Consider the following 19863-nt stretch of genomic DNA (forward strand, 5'->3'; position numbering starts at 1 on the left):
GCAAATATAAAATGGCCAAAGAGATATGTACAAATTTAATTCAATGGAAACAAAGATACTTCGTCTAGCCAAATGTTCACCTATTTTTTTTTTTTTTTTTTTCGGTACGTGGGCCTCTCACTGCTGTGGCCTCTCCCGTTGCGGAGCACAGGCTCCGGACGCGCAGGCTCCGCGGCATGTGGGATCTTCCCGGACCGGGCCACGAACCCGCGTCCCCTGCATCGGCAGGCGGACTCTCAACCACTGCGCCACCAGAGAAGTCCGTTCACCTATTCTTAACACCCCAAAATGTCTTATCATTTATTACCCTCACCTTCTTCCTCTTGTCTCCTGCTTTCCTTTCTAGCTCTTTCTTTTTCCCCTATTTGTCCCTTCCAACTTCTCTACCAGCTGCCCCTTGAGGGAGGCTGTGATAGTTGTAGCAAAACCTCCAGAGTAGCTGTGGGTAGCTCTACAGGTGCCCAGGACGAGGAAGAGGGAGAGTCAAGTGTAGGTCTTTTTTAGTCATTCTCTTCTTGCTTCCATATCTTAAAGGGAGACAAGGTTAAGACTGCTCCCCTAACTCAGGAAACTCAGGAAGGTAAAAGCCGAAATACCTCTCCCTTGACTATGACTTGTGAAAACACACCATTAAGGGAAGGTTGACAGAATGTTCACACCATCAAGGAGCTCCTACAACCAACCCAGCAAGTAAACAGCAAACAGCACCCCACTCATTCCTCGGGATGCTCTGCATCACATCCAGGGCACAGGCATCCACTCTCCCAGGCCCCGAATGCTACGGCAAGTGCCTCCCCACTTATACCAGATTTCTGGCAGATCGATTTTCCTCCATTTAGAAACATTTTTTTCAAGGCCAGTGAACACAAGTGTAAAACTAAAGGCCTGAAAAAGTATCAGTTCCCCCAGAAGAGCGTTCAGATGTAATCTCTGATTAGTCATTAGTAGAACATCACAGAAATAAATAAATATACACACACATACATATGTATATTTTTTTCCCAGTAGATTCGGCCTTGGAATGACATTTGTTCATGAGAAAAAGAAATTCACTCATTCCAGCTTCAGAATACAAGCTTTATGGGTGTTCTGCAAAAAAAAAAAAAAAAAAAATCCATAGAGATCAAGAATATGGTGACATTTGGTGCTCCTCCATCGTCGTATCCCCCCCCACCCCCCGTTTTCTCCTTTCAGCTCCTGAAATAAAAATATTCTCAGGCAGGCAGCACAATAGCACAGGCTACCGCCCTTCCTCATGGAGTGTGATTCTCTCTGAGACTCGCCTTCTGCTATGTTTGCAGGAACCACTCTCCCAGGACCGTGCGGCCCTTCTGGGTCTCCCCTTGCGCTTTGGAGTCAAGAAGAGAGGAACCAGAATGAGTGACCCTGACTCCGTAGAGGCTGGCGTCATAAAGGCTTCAAGGATGATGGCACGACTCCGGCCGACGTGGGGCACATTTGCGGGGCGGCCAAGGAGACCCCTCTGAGGAAAGTGAAGTTAATTAGTCTTTTTATGCGCACACACATGCCAGCTTCACACATTTAAAAAAAAGACCCATGCTAAGCAAAGGGCCTATTTTAGCAACGTCTTTTAAAAACTAGATAGACGGGCACACGCGCTCCCTGGGAGCAGCAACACACTAGCCCTAACATACTTGCTGGCTTTAGCCATTCTAGCCTTTAGAATGAAGAGGGAATGTGCAAAGTGCATCTGAAAAGCACTAAACACAAAACAAAACAATGGTTACTCGCGAGAAGAAGTGAGCCCCCGGTGAAGTAATGCATCCCTAATAATTCACTGGCATTCCTGCAGAAAATTTTCCTTTGGTAATGGAGCCACTAGGCTGCCATGGAGAAAAAAGATCCCAGTTTCTCCTTGTGGAACAAATGATCTGATTAGTGACCAAAGGAAGGAGGCGTGAACGCTCCCCAAGCCTGAGCTTTTCCTCGTGGCCAGAGTCAGCCACCGTACAGCACGGCTGGCCTGGAGCCAAGAGCCCTCCTGCCAAGGAGACTAGAAGTTTCTGAAGAGCCACCACAGGCCCGGTGCTGGGAGAGTCACCCAGACAAAAGCGAGCCACCGAGTTCAACAACTGGCTTGCAAGGCACCATATGCTCCGCAATATTGTTCTGCTGCAGCACGGGGGCCCGTGCGCGGGGTTCCCGCGTGCTGCACAGCTGTCAGCCCAGGAGCTGTTTTATCATTATTTTCACTGTTTTATTACTTTTCTGGGAATTCAAATCAGTGTAACCGCGCTTGATGCACCGCGTGAAAAATGGTGTCTCCCTCCCCCTCCTCCTTCAACCTAATGAATTGCCTTTTTTCATATCAAAGAGTAATGAGCACCAAACCACATAATATTTATTCATGGAACAAAAGATAGAGGAATGGAGCGGGTGGGGGAAGCAGAAGCAGCTCCCGGGTGTGGAGAGGAGAAAAGCTGCACATTTTAAAGGAGCTCTTCACACTGATCCCCAGTGAAGATTCCCTGCGCAGGGAAATGCACACCTTTCCACTCTCCCCACCCCCTCCTAGCCCACCTTCAAGCTAGTTCCGGGTCAAAGCTTAGAGATCCTGCAGCTGAGAGCTGACAGTCACCTAACGGAACTCATCCCATAGACTGGACCGTGAACTGTCTCAACATTTTCTTTCTCAGTGAAACTCCCCTACAAAGCCTTCTCTCCGCTCCTATGAGCATTTAACCAGTATATCTCAGAACGTTCTACATAGATCCCTTTTTTCCATATCATCATGACCTCCACTGTGGATGAGGGCATGATTTGGCCCAGGGAGGAAGCTCTGTAGGAATAATGGCTACACGGGAGCCTCATTTGCTCATTTCTCTTACTTAGATGTTGCGAATTTTACCCCGCCCCCTTCCCTTTTTGACATAGTCAACCTCTCACACTCTGTTCCACACATTTTCTTTTTAATCCAGAAAAGAGAAAATAATGTACGATAGTCGGAATAATTTAATCCAACCAATGAAAAAGAATACATATATTATTATATTCATATATATAACTGAATCACTGAAACTAACACAACATTGTAAATTAACTATACTTCAATTTAAAAGTGGTTTAAAAAAATGCTATGCTGGGATCACTAATCATTAGAGAAATGCAAATCAAAACTACAATGAGGTATCACCTCACACCGGTCAGAATGGCCGTCATGAAAAAATCTACAAACAATAAATGCTGGAGAGGGTGTGGAGAAAAGGGAACGCTCTTGCACTGTTGGTGGGAATGTAAATTGATACAGCCACTATGGAGAACAGTATGGAGGTTCCTTAAAAAACTACAAATAGAATTACCATATGACCCAGCAATCCCACTACTGGGCATGTACCCTGAGAATACCAGAGTCATGTACCACAATGTTCATTGCAGCTCTATTTACAATAGCCAGGACATGGAAGCAACCTAAGTATCCATCGACAGATGAATGGATAAAGAAGATGTGGCACATATATACAATGGAATATTACTCAGCCGTAAAAAGAAACGAAATTGAGTTACTTGCAGTGAGGTGGATGGACCTAGAGACTGTCATACAGAGTGAAGTAAATCAGAAAGAGAAAAACAAATGCCGTATGCTAAAACATATATACGGAATCTAAAAAAAAAAAAAAAACGGTTCTGAAGAACCTAGGGGCAGGACAGGAATAAAGACGTAGATGTAGAGAATGGACTTGAGGACACGGGGAGGGGGAAGGGTAAGCTGGGACAAAGTGAGAGAGTGGCATGGGCTTATATATACTACTAAATGTAAAACAGATAGCTAGTGGGAAGCAGCTGCGTGGCACAGGGAGATCAGCTCGGTGCTTTGTGTCCACCTAGAGGAGTGGGATAAGGAGGGTGGGAGGGAGACGCAAGAGGGAAGAGATATGAGGATATATGTATATGTATAGCTGATTCACTTTGTTACACAGCAGAAACTAACATACCATTGTAAAGCAACTGTACTCCAATAAAGATGTTAAAAAAAATTTTATGTTGGGAATAAAAAAGTATTTTATAAACTATGAAAAATATTTAAATTCTTAAAAATCACACAATAATCCACTTCCTCTTATAACCCGGGCCACCCAGATGGTTGTGAATTTTAACACTGAAGAATTTATCTGGATAATTTCCCTCAAACCCAGTAATGGAATCCTTTGCTTAAGCAACCCTCTTGCTTCCTCCTTTTACAGTCTCAGTTCTGTAAGTCTGTCAAAGCTAATTATCTCTCTTCTCAAATTTATTGCTCTTCAGTGTATCATGAACACACAGATTACAAAAAGTTGAAGAAAACAAGTGAAGTGTGCATTACACTGTGAAGGAAAAGACAGACATAAATAATTACTCAGCATATCTACTCTCTGTTAATAGAGTAATGAAAATGGCATTAGGAAGAAAGGATGAGAATACCAAAGCCGGCCAATCCCCCTTCCCTCTTCCATATATGGTTGTCCCCGCCCCCATGAGCCAATACGAGAAACTCCAACACCATCACTTTAGGGTAGAGAGGAAAGCAAAATTCTTAGGTTGGCAGTCCTTTGACATTCCAGCCCACAGATAAACACGGAGCCTACCAAACCAGTAACACAGACAACCTGCACCTCTGCAGAGGGAACAAAGACACGATTCTCCCAGGCACACACTATCATTAAGCTCCCTTCCTTGAAACTATTGTTACATATTTCCAAGTGTTCCATCTGGAATCTCAGACCACAAACTTCAGGTTAAGAAAAAGCCCTTGAATGATTCACATCAGTCCTTTCAATCTAAGACCAGGATCAAACACTGAAGAAAAAAAAAAAAAAAAAGCAACAGTCCATTTGAATTTCAATAGCCGGGGTGCCAGATTTCCCAGATCCCCAAAGTACCAGTTTATCCTACTTTGCTACCCTGCAAGTTACCATGACATGGTCCAAGTTCATCGCGGGCTCCAGACCTATTCCACTCTAACATATACAACCTCCCCCAAATTTTTTTTTTGATATGGTTATCCAATGTTATGACAAACAGCTTTTTCAAACAGTCCTTCAATAGGTTCCGAGAAGTCAGCAGCATGAAATCCAAATCTCAAGTCATTGTTTCCATGCTTCGTGGAAGAAAACGAACGTGTTTTGAACATGTTTTTAAAAATCCAATAGCAGCTGTAAACCATTTAGGAATTCCCAGTTAAACTGCAAAAGACATTTTCAACCGTTTTAGCTGCAACAACTTCTAAACTGAGAAAGCTGCTTCTTTATATAAACCACCTCTGTTTACCCAACACCAGAGGATCTCGCAGGAAAGGGCTACTGCAGGATGGTGAACAGTAAGAGAATGTTACAACCAGGGAGGTGCTGATCTGCACACACCACTGTGAGGAAATACCTGAAGTGATTAAAGATAAACACCACCTGCATACTCTGCAAAGGCAGCCACTGCTGCAGCCACATTTCTTGTCAAGGAGGCCGGGAGGAAGGACGGACTGAAATGCCACAGTGGATTAGAACTGGGGAAGAAAGGAGCCCAGAATAGAGGATGGGAGTGGGCCTAGGGGATGTATGTTTTACCCCCGCTGGGAACTCACTTAGCCATTCTGAAGCCAAAACTCAAGAACCAACCGTTAAAGCAGTTTTATTTCTTTTACTTAGTATCCAGAAAGTTTTGTCCAGCTCTGACAAACTGTCCGATTTCTTTGCATAAATGCTAACGTTAACCTCCAGATATACCTCTGAATGAATTTGTCCATAGTTATTGAACTCTCTTCAAAACAACAGGTCTGAAACACTTCCTTTTTGTAAGATATGTTTTTTAAAAACTCCATAAATAATGAGGTAAGACTTGATTCTAAGCATTTATTACCTATTCCAAATCATCTCTGGACTCTTTCAAAGAGAAATAAGTAAATGCTTTTCAAAGGAATTAGCAATTAGAAGTATACTACAGCATAGCTGTAATCTCACCAGCCTTTGGAAAGCAGTTTTTATCTAATAACTATAATCAGATAACTATGAAACAACTAATATTCAAAAGAGAGAAGCATTTATCTGTCTACAATCATGTAAAGGTAAAATGTTTTACTTGGGGCAAAATGCAAGGCAGCTGTCCACCTTATACATATGTGGGAGTCATCCTTCAAAGAAGACATTCTAGTGCTAGAAATGAAAGAAACAGATCCAGGAAAAATCAGAAGCAAGCACAAAAAAAGTCAGATGACACTCCTCAGAGGGACAGTAGACTAGCAAAAACTAAACTCACCGTTTAAACTTGGCTGTCAGCAGAAGAGTCAAAGGTTGAAGTTGTATTGCGTGACCAGAGCAGCAACTTGAGGAACGTCTTCGTTGATCGTACTGGCTGGCCTAGTTGCAAGATTAGGAGCAAGGTTCTTACTTTATGTGCCCAACCAACTCTTGCTATGTAAGCTACTGAAGCAGAAGCTACCCAGCTGTCTTTAAACTGAAGCCCCCTCCCCTAAAGGCTGCACTGGGCACACAGCTGCATTTGCTTAGCAGGCCAAAGGGGTTTTTCCCACTAAGATGCTATGCAGTGCAGCTAAGTGGCAGAAAATGGCTGCCGCTACTCAGTATCTAGGTCATCAGTCGAAGCAGAGCGTTTGGTTTATTGGAATCACTTGGGAGAGAATGACCTCTGAAGTTGACACCAATCATCTACATCTCCACCCTCGGTTTACTTCTGTTGTTCACATCACTGCCACCTACCTTTTGTACAAGTTTCCAGGTCCTCCTGTAGCTTGACGAAGGTAAAACGTGAGACGGTGGTAAAGGAGACGAGGAAAGAGGGACACATGAGGCCAGAGGTATGTGAGGCCGAGAGACAGCAAAGGGGGGGATCCTCGTTAGAAAACAGCAGGGCCAGCCGAGGTAGCGCTACCACGGATCTTCACGTGGGCTCCTGTTCAAACCGATCTTAAAACCTAAAGGAAGTTCAAATAGGTGAGGATTGCTCCTTGGGAGGTCATGGTTAGTTAGAGAAGGCAGCTGCTCACTCAGCCTTTTCAAGAGAAAACTCTTCAGTCAGGTGAAGGCAGAATAATGTTGTAGAGCGTAAAGACAAAAAAAAAATGTAAAGAGCGTAGATCCTAGAGCCAAACTCCTCCGGCTCCGTAAAAATATAGACTATAGTTCTTAGTATCTCGCGGTAGGGCTGCTTCCAGGCCAGAGGTAAATCAAAATGACCAAGAAGCCTGAAGGAGGGCGGTCTCGAGACCACTTCAGCACCTGTGTGTAATGAAAACTGATAGGACTCACTGTGGAAACAAACGCTGTAAGGCAACTGTGGAGGCAAGTCCATTTGGATGCATTTTCTACAGCTGGCCAGGTCAGCAGGTTGTTATTACCATGTTACACAGATGACTGGATTAGTCAGGGTAACTGAACCTGTAGGAAGTGGCAACTCATGGACCTGGGATTTTTATGACCACTCAAAGGCACACCCGCTGCCACCCCAGGTACTGTATCACCAATGGATACACATTTGACACTAAAGCCATGCAGGCCTGGGGAACACAAAGCTCAGGAAAGGTAAAGAGAACTACAAACTTGTTCAAGACAGTGAGTTTCCCACTTTCACAGCATGAACAGGAGCTGTTAACTAGACTCCTACTCACTTGGTCATTGGGACCAGATGAAAAGAAAGTCATTGGTGTAAGACGTGTGGCCAGATATACAGCCTTTAAAAATTCACAGTGTTCACGCAGACTGCAAAGACACACACCGGTTGCTAGAGTTGATACTTTTTTTTTTAAGCCATATTTTTCAGGAGACACAATGATCATTTGCCCTAAAATAGGTTGTAATAAGATTCGAGGCCTATGTTAAAACAATATTAGATTAAGAGATTTTTTTGGCCAACTTCTTCTGTTTATACATATTACATATACGGAAAAAAGTCCAAATCTGTGCTACAGAAATGCTCACATATACAAGGATATACGGATAAGGATGTTCACTGCAATTAAGTAAGGCTTAATTGGCAGAAAATGAGGAACTACCAGAGTCTCTCGAAATAAGGGATCATTCAATAAATTATGGAACGTTTTATTATGGAATGCTATATAACAGTTTAAAAAATGAGTTGAAGATCTATGTGGATTGAATTGGACAGGTCTCCAAAATATATTATGTGGAAAAAGTAAATCTCAGAACCACATTTATAATATGATTCCATTCAAGTAGGAAAAAACTAACGTGTGGTGTGTGGTGATGTACACTTATAGTATATATGTGAGCAAAAAGAAGAAGGTCTGGAGAGATTCTAAACCGTGATAACTTCTGGGGGCAGAGGGGAGACACTGAGGAAGAGGAATCAAGTCACTTAATCTACTCATTTTCATTGAGCAATTTATTCCACAAATATTTGGAGTTCCTCCCATGTAGAGGTAGGTCTTTTTTTGTTGTTGCTTTTTATTTTCTGGCCGCACCACGTGGCTTGTGGGAACTTAGTTCCCTGACCAGGGATCGAACTCCGGCACTGGACCTCCAGGGAATTCCCAGTTAGATCTTTTTCTATCATGAGGGTATAAAGAGGATTAAAGAGACAAAAGCCCTATCCTCTTTTCACTGGTATTTTATTTTTATATTGTTTTAAAGTTTTATAATTTAAAAAAGATGTCATCTATTCTCCAATATTTCAGCTAATTGAACAACTTTTGCTGGCGCATTTTCGCTCATCAACACAGCCCATTTCATCTGTGAACAGCTTCCATTTTCATATAATTGTTTTTTTAATATATTAAACCAAACCTTACTCCTAATAACCGCCAACCACTGATTCTAACTTTATCCCCTTGAGGCCATAAAGAGCACATCTAATCCTTTTTTCACATGACAGCCCTTCAAATATTTTAAGAAAGCAATCATATCATCCCTGAAATCAGACTAAACACCGCGAGGTCTCCCAACTGTTCTTCATGTGACATGGTTTCAAGTCCCTGCACCTTTCTGCTTGTTTCTTTCCAAATGCTCCCTCTCTTTGTCTAATTTCCTCTAAAAGCTTGATGTCAAGCGGTGATTATGGTGCTACAAGTGTTACCTAGTCCAGAAAAAGGAAAGAAAGATGATCACCAGCCTCGTTTTTAACAACCATCCTTTAATCTTATTCTCCACCACACCAACTAACCCTCTCCCCTCCACAAACTGATTTTATTTGAAAGACAGTGAAATAAATGTTGCTTTAGAAAGCAATGCAAGAAAGCTATAGAAAGCTTGCAAGAAGATACAAAGCATTTAGTATCCTTGGGATTTTCCTAAATGTTGGGTTATTAATGACTTCCATTAACACGTTCTCATAAAACCATAAAGACCATTTTATACAGCTAATCTGAAACATGAATGATGCTCTGCTGTGAGTCCAACCAGAGCAAGGACCCTGGTTCACTACTGTATCCCCAATGCCTAGAAATAGTGTCCAATATGTAGCAGTTGCTCAAGCCCTTGCCATGAGACCTTGGCTTATGCCTTAGTGAAATAAGCCCCAAATCACTCTAAGTCTACACCTGGGTGGGAGGCAAGCAAATGAGCGATAGGACAGTAATTCATAGAAATAAGCCTAGCCTTTGTGTAGCACCATCAAGTCTTTGGGACTCTTAACATATATTAATTCATTTGAGCCGAACAATCGCTCCGGGAGGTAAAAAGAATGACTACTGTTCACCTTCCCAGCATGAAGTGAAAAGCCAGACTGTCCCATGGCCAGAGCTGAGATGCAACAGGGCGGCCGGCGCTTTGACTTCTTCCCAGGGACTCTCTACCTCCCAGCAGCATCCCCACCCCTCTCCACCCGGTTAAGTAGTAAGAGTGTTTTTGAAAAGCTGTAAGGAAAGCCACACTCTGTACTTTCAACATTCTAGGGGAGCTCCTCGTTTAAGGCAGGGTTTCTCAAAAGCAGCAACATTGGTATTTTGGACAGGGTGACTCTGTTGTGGGTGCACTGTAGGATGTTTAACAGCATCCCCTGGCTTCTACCCACTAGACAGCAGTAGCACCCCTCCAGTTGTGACAACTGAAAAATGTGTCCCAACCTTGCCAAATGTTCAGGGCGGGGGCAAAATCTCCACCGATTGAGAATTTCTGACTTAAAGGAATCCTATGGTAAATCCATTTAAGTGGCAGAAGTAGTCATTTAAAGGAGCATGGAAATCTTTTAGGAAGTGATTTTTTCCAGATATTGCAATACAAACAACAATGCCATTAGCTCTGAAAAATACATATTTGAGTTTTAGTAAGGTCTGCAGGTTCAGAATAGACTACTAAAAGCACATGTTATCGCCATAAACTCCTAAGGCGCCAGGATACTATCTGTTTACCCCAAATGAGCAAAACCAATCACCTCTTTTGCCACCCATTCCAGGAGATGCCTCCAAAATCCTCACCCCCTCTTGCCTCTCTTAACCTTACCACTAGAGCTCCTAAAGTCCTTTACTGGGTACCAGTCCCTTTAGATTCACTCTCAATCACTGAGTTACTTTCAGCATCTAACAAACAATCAAAGAAAGAAAAATAACCCACCACTGTGAGAGTGAAGGGCACTAGTAGAGCTTGTCTTAGAGCTGTGCAATCCTTTTGAGTCACAGTTACGACCCAGTTGAATCTGCACAAATAGACTCAGCACTTCAGCCTTTTCTTTTGAAGGGAAAGAAGCCCCGGCCCTGCCATGGGTTTTCTTGCGAGAGGGAAGGAAAGAAATGATACAGTAATGTATCCTAAAAATCGTCTTCGCACACATAAGCACAAGTGAAATGTGTTGAGGACTGAGAGTCCATAACGTGAAACATTACAAAACCAGATTCTACCCAACAGAATGGAGACTTCAGGAGTTAGAAATTCTGGAGGTTGTTAGTTTAAATAGCTCGCTCAAGTTTTCTATGGTTGTTAAGCCATTGCTTAAGGTGGATAAATGTTAGTTATTCTTACTTTAAAAGATTCTACTTCAGCATAAAGGTCATTCCAACCAATGGAAGGTCCAATATAATTAAAAGAGGTGTCTAAATTATTCTTAGGAAATCACTTTCCTTATGTCAGAGGAAGTACTGAAGGCCTTTTGAGATTTTTATTAAATTCCCCCAAGAACAGAATGCACAGCTTGCCATAAAAAAATAAAAAAGCACTGAGCCATAGTAGTAATGGCTTTTTCTATGCATGTGTGTATGGTGGCCCTAAGGGAACACCGTGTTTCTTTCCCAAATGGAGTTGCTTATCCACAGCTCAAAAGCCCCTCAACTGTTTAACAGATGGAATAGCCAGGTATACTTTTAAAACAAAGTGTGCGCCTTCTCTGATCCACGGAATAGAACCCTATGATCTTTAAGTATTCATTATACGGCAGACCCTCAACTCCATTTTCTGAGTGATTTTATCCAGTCTTATTCCTTTAGTTCTTTAAACTTTGTCAGATTTAAACAACAAGAAAAGGTTGGGGTTTTTTTTCCCTAAGTTTTTGGTGATAGCTGATTTTCCAAAAGCTCCATTTCCATCTCACAAACATGAATAGTGAATTTTTGAATGTGTCTGTCTGAAAAGCACGCTGTATTTTTTAAATGAAAATTTGATTTGGGGGATCCAATAACTTTGGCGCAGACATCTGTAAATCAGCTTCTTTTGCAACGTCAAATTAGTTTGAAACAACATGAAAGTAAGCATACTATTTTACTGAAAATGTCACAGGAAAGGGGAATAACTCAGCCAGAAACTGTTGAGAAGTCACTGACATCAAATCTAATGCTGATTAAAAAACAAACACCTGTTAGTCCCTTAAACCTAGCTTAAACAATACTGAAAATCTAAAAAGAACATACTACACTGTCAAAGTCTTGGATGCAAGAGTGTGATTTAGCTTTTTCACTTCCATGAAGCACTACGGACTATGTACCAGAATCACTGAATGAATGAATGACATTTAAAAATCCAGTCTATTCTCTATGATTTTCACTGATGAAGAATAAATGGTATACTGAATCAAACCCATAATTATTCCAAAATAATTGGTATCTTATCCAATTGTTTCATTAGTTATAGAGGAGGAAGCACCAAAATTAAATTTCTCTTCTTATTGCTTCTTCCCACTCTTTGGTAAAAGTGCTAAAGATCAGTGAAGAGACCAAAAGGTTGGCAGCAGGAGGCGGAAAGAAAAACAAGGCAAACAGCTGGATCTGAAAACTCAATAATCAGCCTCTGAATAATAGAGTGAAAAATGCAAAGCTATTTGGGAGAATCAAAAGGCAGATATTATGAAAATCTTGGGACTGAGTTTTAAATATGTTCCTTTTTATGAGACTTTGATGTCTGATTTATTTCACAGTTCTCTATGATGGGTAATGTGGAAAGAGATGACAGAATTTAGCCATCTTAAGCTCAAGAATGTAGTACAGAAGTGTTAATTAATACACATGGAGCACTGATTGCAAGGAAAACTCTGTAAGCGACACTAAATAAACCCTAAGTACTTCAGACATATCCAAGAACTACTACGTAGTGTGCAGAATGGCTTATCATACTAGATTCCTCCTATAGCAGCAGCACGGATGAGAAAGAGGGAGAGATTCCCCCATTCTTATCTCAACCAAATGGAAAAACCTTGTCAGGAAACCTTTTTAACAACAGTTGGCTATATTGGTCTCAGAGAGGTATTTAGAAAATAACTCTATGTAACTCCATTTTAAGGTTTAAAATCCTCATCCTTCTTACAGAAATGTCAGTACACCTTGTCCGGGGACTGTTCATTTTCCTCATATCAAGTGGCAGAAAACCTCCAAAGATTCTAAAGCTTGCCCTTATGATTCTAATGCAACTGGATAGAAAGTATCAAACATGCCATCTGCCTGAAAACTCAGCATTCCCTGGGAAAGGAACTCAGCCTGAAGAGCATTTTGTAGATCATGATGAATGATTAACTAACTATGCCTGTACTTTTCTGATCGTTGGCTGCCCATTACTAAATAAAATGTACCACAACCAAAGTACATACATAACACAATTAAACATGTATTGTAGCGCTTTTTTTGTTCAATGCTTCTTGAGAATTAAAAGACAAACACTTGTTAAGCACAGGGAGATGAAATTTCAAAAAGTTTTTCACAAACTTAAGGCACACCCTGTGTGGGCTATGGAAGGTTTTTCAAGGGACACTATCAATCCTATCACCCAGGAAAGCAGAACAGGATAAGCCAAAGAAAAGGTTCATAGGAAAGATTTAGAAATGGTTTCACATTACAAGCTTGCCAAAAAACCTAGATACAAAGCCAGTAATTTACCTTCAACAGGATAAGAAATGGGAAACCGGATTCATTTATATGGAGTTTTAGCCCTGGACTAGTATGCTGACATTTCCTGGATCTCTTCCAGGAGTAGATGGGAACATTTTGGATAGGTTGCAGTTTTCTCTAATACTCAGCGTTTAATATGCTTATTATCAAATGAATTTTATGTGATAAACTCTTCAGAGCAGGAATCACATGGATCTATACAGTCTTTAAGCTGTGTATAAATTAAGCACACTCTGAAAGTTATGATGGCGCTATGAAGTAGAAAGGTTATCAAAACGCGGAATTTATCCAGGTCAAGTAAGACTACCACCATTTTGAAATTCTGAAGACTGCATTGTCATGCTTTTTGGTATGCCTGAATGATTACACCTTTGTCAAGCCACTCTGTCTTTGGCTTGAGAATGAAGCTGTCAGTTGGAATTTATCTTAAAATTTTAACCAGGACTTCAGGTTTAAGTACAGAAAATGAACAATGTCTCATTCTGCTACCACAAATTAAAACTATTTTAGGAGAAGACACCTTTTCAACGAGATTCTCTAATAGGTGAAATCAATAGTTCTCACCAACAACTCCTTTGGAGGGGAGGAGGGAGAGACCGTTCTGAATAAAGAAAGTGTGTGCGGGGAGAGTCATTTGACTACATGTCCAGAAACTACCTTTCACCTGAAGTAATGTAGCTTCCAACCCAGGCCTGGGCTATCCACTCTCTAACAGGGCTATTATGGACCCACACAAAACTGAGGCCCCTCCCAGCAGCCTGAAGCCAAAGGAAGATTTCCATTTCACCTCACCCACCCTGCTTCAGGTTTGCTTGTTTGCTTTTCATGCCTATGCTTGTAAATGTATAAGAAAACAAATCAAAAGAGGTAAAGCCTTGATTAGACCGCCTTCTTAATCCAAGCCAAGCAGAAAGAGAACTAATCAATATTTAGTACTTTGGACATACTGGCCCTCAGAAGGTAAACAATAGCAATAAAACAGAAAAGAATCCTATTCATCTTTATTTTTATCATCACCATCATTATTATTTGCCTCTGGTTGATTATGGCTTTCCTTTAGGGGTTTCCAAATAGCTCAATCTGAGAACTAATTATAATTGCTCTGTGCCCCGCCCCCCTCCCAGAGCCCAACTAAAATCCAGCAGCTAATTCAAAAAAAGGAAGAGTAACGTGGTTTTCTGCAACCTGTTCTCAAGATTTTATCTCACACACAGGCTAAGTTAAAATACTCTTTCATTTCAGGGGCCAATGTACAATTTTAAACTATTTTTAAAGGAAAAATAACTTGTAGAGGAGGACGTTAACTTTTTTCCTTTCTTTTTTGTGGTACCTAGAATTCACATGCAACTCTTTGCTTAAGGTTTAAGGCTGTTTATTTTCATTACACTCATCACACATACTTGGACCACTTATATAAATGGGAGAGATGCATATGTGAAATACAGTTAAAGGTGGAACATACTCCTGTACATCGGTATAATCGATACGCTAAATTATTGTCACAAAATTGATAGAAAAATGTAATTTTCAGGCAATCATTTTTCAAGTCTGTTAACTTGCTGAACTGGGATTCACCATGAAATTTACTGCTTCGGTCTCATCCACTCAAGTAAGCACTATCTTTTTGCATTTTCAAAAGTAAGCTCTGGCTTGGGTTTGCTACCTCCTTCCAGGTAACTTCAGGACCCTGGGTTTGCTCCCACCTGCGGGTGTATCATAACCCAGGCGCGCGCACCCGGATTGCCCCCACTACCTCCCAGGGCAGACATGGCACCCTCGAGAGAACACAACCCAAACGCTAAAACTTTCCGGCCGCAAACTCTACTGCTGTCGCCCGCGATCAAAAGCGACCGGGCACCGGCTTTTTGTTCCAGCGCTGCTCAGCTGGCGAGGTAACGCCACAACAGTCCTCCATCCCCAAAGGTCGGGAGAGAGGCCGTGGGACTGAGATTTTTGAGCCTCCCGAAAAGCCCATTCCTACGCAATCCGAGCGTGTGGGGCGTACAAACACAGGAAAAGAGGGCGTGGAGCAGGCAACGACGATATTCTCAGCGCCTTTCAAATACTACTTGTCTCAGGTTCACGAAGTGAGTCTCCCCATCGGTGGCGGAGCGCGAAGGGGGGGCGGGGAATGGGAGACGGCGCGGACCCGGAGAGAAATAGGTACCAGCAGGGCATGCGAGATACAGTCAAGATGCAGGTCCGACCCCGCCTCCGTGTACAATCAGAAAAGCTACAGTGTGTCAGTGGTTTTCGGCTTCCTGTTTGTAAAGCGAGAACCTCCCTCCCTGACTCTATGACCGTCGTTCTCCCTCCCCACCGAGTCCGCCTCTTCTTCGCGCTCCGGGCTAGCTCGGAGGCGGGGGGCGGGGTGGGGGGGGAGCGCGGGCCCGCGGCGGGGGGGGGGGCGGCCGCGGGGGAGGGGCAGGGCCTCGGGGCGCAGCGCCCCTCCCAGCCGAGCGGCCTCCGGGGCCAGCCGGGCCGCGAGGCGGACAAAGCGCGTCCCGCTCCCTCCCCCACGGCCGCGTTCCAGAAGGGAGGGGGAAGGCGGGCTCGAGGAAGGTGGGAGGAGGAAAAGGAGTACGGGGGGGGGCGAGGAAGGGGAGGAGGGAAGGTGCTGCCGGCGGGACTGGGCAGGATCGCGCCGAGGAGGGAGGGGAGGGAGGAGGGGCTGGGCGGCCTCGGAGAGCAGGGAGGAGGGAAGGATTCTTGAAGCCCAAGATAAACAAATTGTTCCTCTTCACGTGCGGGGTGGGGGGAGGTGGGGAGGGTGGGGAGTGAGCGCAGCGGCCTCTCCTCTTCCCCTCCCCCAAGCCGGCTCTTTGTCACGGAACGCCCAGCGAAAGCCCGCGCCCGCACCCGCACCACCTCCGACGCCGACGACCCCCAGACCGGGGACGTGCGCGAGTTATAAGCCGCACAACGAGAGGGCCTCCCGCGCCGCCGATCGAGGTGCGGTCTGCAGGGGAAACGCGAGAAGGCGCGCGGCCCCGCTACGCTCCCGGATTCCCACTGCCCGCCCCACTCCGCACACGCGCGCAGCCCAAATCCGGGCCGTGCGGCGGCGGAGGGGGCTGCAGACACCTTTCTCAAGCTTCCGGCTCCCCCCCACGAAAGGAAAGCAAAAGAACCGGAGAGTGGAGATAGGAGAAAGGATTCTACCCTCAGGGTTAGGGGGTGGGAACTGCCCCTTCCTCCCGGAGAAGTTAAGCCATTGGCTGCTCCTCCTACCTCCAACCCACCCACCCAGCCATTTAAGCCTCTTTCACCTCCCCGCTACCTTCCACTCCTCCGGGCTTATCAGACTGGCCCGGAAAGTTGGCGGGGAGCGGGGCGGGAGAGCAGCGGAGAAAGCTGTGTGCAAGCAAGTTTAAGAGGAGGAGGGGAGAGAATCCCCGGCGAAGTTGCGTGGCGGGGACTCTCCGCGCAAGCCCAGGGCGTCGCTGTCCCCTCCAGCCCCGGCGAGTGCCGCGACCCTCGGAGCCGCTCCACCTGCCGGGCCGGCCCGGGGTCTCGAGCTGCGAGGGAGCGCATTCGCGCCCGCATCCGCGCGCGCTCGTGGACGCGCGCGCGCGCACAGCCACCTTCGCTTGCTTCTCACCCACCTCAAAGTTCATTCACAAAACTCTCAGACTTTCTCAGCCCAAAGAGGGTGAGCTGGGGAGAGGAGGCGAGAGCATCTCCCTTCCTCCCCCTCCTCCTCCCCCCAGGTTCGAGGGCCTGGTGCCCGCCCAGAATCTGCGACAGGATCCATTTCTCCCTGCACTCGGCGGACGTGCTGAGAGGGGTGGGCGAAGGGGGACCGGTCTGGGGAGCCCAGGCGGCCAGGCGAGGGGTGGGGTGGGGAGCGGTGAAGAGGAGGAGCGAGGTTTCAACTCTGGGTTCACTCTTTCAAATCGGTATCTAAGAAAGGGAGAGGGGGGTAAAACTTTTCCAGGGCCTCACTCCGACGCTCCTCCAGGCTCCCTCCGCCCCTCGCAGTCGTGACTGGCTTCTCCCCCTCTCGCCCCCTCTTCCCCAAATCTGACAACCCTGACAGATGAACAGGTAGCGGCGACGGCAGCTTTTACCTCACAAAAGTTGACGTTAACCCTTCGGCTTCAGCCCACTTCGCCCGCCGTGCAAATCAGATCCCCGTGCCCCCCGTGTAAGAAGCTCCACGCCGCCCCCCACGCGCGCGCCCCGTGCCCGCTGCCAGCGCGCCCTCACCATGATCAGCGTGTGGTTCCTCTGCTCCGCCGAGGCAGCCTCCGCATCTTGCTGGGGTTTGCTCTGGTGCTGTTGCTTGCCCGTGCCGGCGCCCGATTTCTTGGCCCTCTGCTCCAGGGTCCTCTGGTAGAGGCTCACGGTGTCCCGGCGCTCCAGCTCCAGCTGCGCCACCTGAGCCTGCTGGTACCTGTTCTCGCAGTTGACGTGGTGCCGCCGGCAGCCCTCGATGCGCTGGCGGAGCCGCTCCACCACCGTGCTGTGCTTGGGGACGGCCGCCGAGCCGCCGCCGGGGCCCCCGGAGCCGCCGCCGCCGCCGCAGCCGGCAGCCGGGTGATTGCTAGTCGGAGCAGCGGGAGTACTATTGGGAGTATTATTCACACCGATCCCGGCCCCGCCGAGGCTGCTGTTCAGGCTACTGTTGATGCAAATACTACTGCCATTCGCGGCAGCAGCGGGGGCTGCGAAATCCCCCATCCTGCTCCCCGGGCACACTATTTTGGAAGAACTTTTTTTATCCACCCCCTATCAGCCTCCTCCTTGGGTCCAAGGATTAAAATAGTTTAAGTGGAACGCGGGGGAGACGCAAGCACATGGATGGAAACAGCGATCCCGACCGGGCGAAAAAAAGGGGGAGAGATTTTGGGGTGGTTTTTTTTTGTTTGTTTCCTTTTTTTAAACTGTAAAGCTCGAGGGGAAAAAAGGGGGGGTGTTATCAGAATACCATCAGACACCTATCAACAAAAAGAATCACAACAAACTGAGCCAGCAGCAAATCGGGTTGCAACTCAAGGGAAGATCCGTTCTTCGCCTGCCTTCTTTTTATAATCCATTATTTTCTAATAAATTCCAGGAGATTTCCGGTGGTTGGCAAGCATTTTCTCCCTACGTACCGAAAAACACACCCCATGTACACACACAAGCATATGCCTCCAGTGCGGACACGCGCGACACACACTCACTCCACACCGCATCGGAAAACGGCAAGCTTGCTTATTGCATTTTCCTTCCACAAAAAAAGTTTTGGTGTTTATGCCGCCCCGTGTTCTCAAAGTACTTTGGCTGCTCAGTTGCATTTCACAGGAACCTAGATATCGAATCCTCGGGCTGGGGGAAGTAAACACATGGACAGTCCGAGGCGACTGCAAAAGTAGATCGGTGAAGTCCTTTGCAAAACGCCGCGCGGAGAGCAGCCCCTAACGCTCGGCTGGGCTGCCGCTGCCGCCGCTGCTCCTGCCACCATCACAATGATCAACTGCTCGCCGCCGCCGCCGCCGCCGCCTCCTCCTCCTCTCGCTCCTCCACCTCCTCCTCCTCCTCCATGCCAGCGGAGTGATATCAGGACGCGCGAGCTCAGTAAACACGGCAGCGGCGGCGGCTGGAGGCCGTGAGACAAGCCCGGGGACACGGCGCAAAACCCGGCGCGGACTCTCCGCCGGCAGGAGCGGGCGCGGCGCGCACCGGCACCCGGCTCCCGCCTCCCTCTGCTCGTCCTCCCCGCCCCTCCCACGCCCCCAACCTCACTGCCACCCGGACTGGGAAACCGGCGCTGCCAGAAAAGAGAAAAAGAAAGATTCTGGGGGATCTCGGGAATGAATCAACTTTTGACGCGCGCGCGCGTGTGTGTGTGTGTGTGCGCGCGCGCGCGAGCGACTGTGTATATGTGCGCGCGCGGACGACCGTGGGGACGCGCCTGGCTGGATTTAATTTCCTTATTCCAAACGAGGTATCAAGTGATCCAAAGTTGTTGTTATACGTTTATACATTATATTGCAGAACTGTGCATGACCAGGCAGAAACATTGAAGCTTCGCAGCAGTTGTCTGTTATCCCTATCCATGTGGAAAGAAGACAAATGAGTGGCTTGTTTTTAAAACCCAGGTAATAAGTCCTCGCTAGTAGTGACCCTGCTTGTGGACACTTGTTCAAACTCTAGGCCAGTCTTAACACACAAATGCCAAATTATGAACAAAAAGAAATAGGCAACAAAAAACTTGGAATATTATTTAATTGGCTGTACATAATGATTGTTGCTATTAGGGCAATTATTGTTTTACTTACCCTTGGAAAAAAATTAAAACAAAGCAAGCAGGGACTTGGAGGTGAGACGAACAGTACATTTTAACAGACTGTTTTGAACACTAGGTGCTAATGACAGCAGTAATTAAGGGTCCTTCCTAAATCAAGTGGAAAGATTGCAGATTTCATGGATTAGAACTATAGGAAAAACACAGTATTTCACAGTTTGTCATAACAAAAACAAGCAAATATGACAGGCATACTTTATTGCTAGATATATTTCCTTCTGTTTAAGTGAATTCACAATAAGTACAATTAAAATGGAAGAACAACCACAGAAAGTAATCTAAACTTTCTGTCATCTCCCCAGATATT

At 45.7% G+C, this 19863-nt stretch overlaps 1 protein-coding gene across 1 annotated transcript in view; it reads right to left on the minus strand.

The window, feature by feature from the left end:
* Positions 1-18738, minus strand: part of MAML3 (mastermind like transcriptional coactivator 3) — a 429833-nt gene extending 411095 nt beyond the window's left edge. Inside the window, exon 1 of the mRNA XM_029235078.1 lies at positions 17474-18738. Coding sequence (XP_029090911.1) covers positions 17474-17947 — 474 coding nt within the window. The 5' untranslated portion in view covers positions 17948-18738. The remainder of the gene's footprint in view (positions 1-17473) is intronic.
* Positions 18739-19863: the final 1125 nt, after the last annotated feature.

Source organism: Monodon monoceros, unplaced genomic scaffold (assembly GCF_005190385.1).
Source record: "Monodon monoceros isolate NGI ecotype Baffin Bay Population unplaced genomic scaffold, NGI_Narwhal_1 Super_Scaffold_20, whole genome shotgun sequence".
Taxonomy (NCBI): domain Eukaryota; kingdom Metazoa; phylum Chordata; class Mammalia; order Artiodactyla; family Monodontidae; genus Monodon; species Monodon monoceros.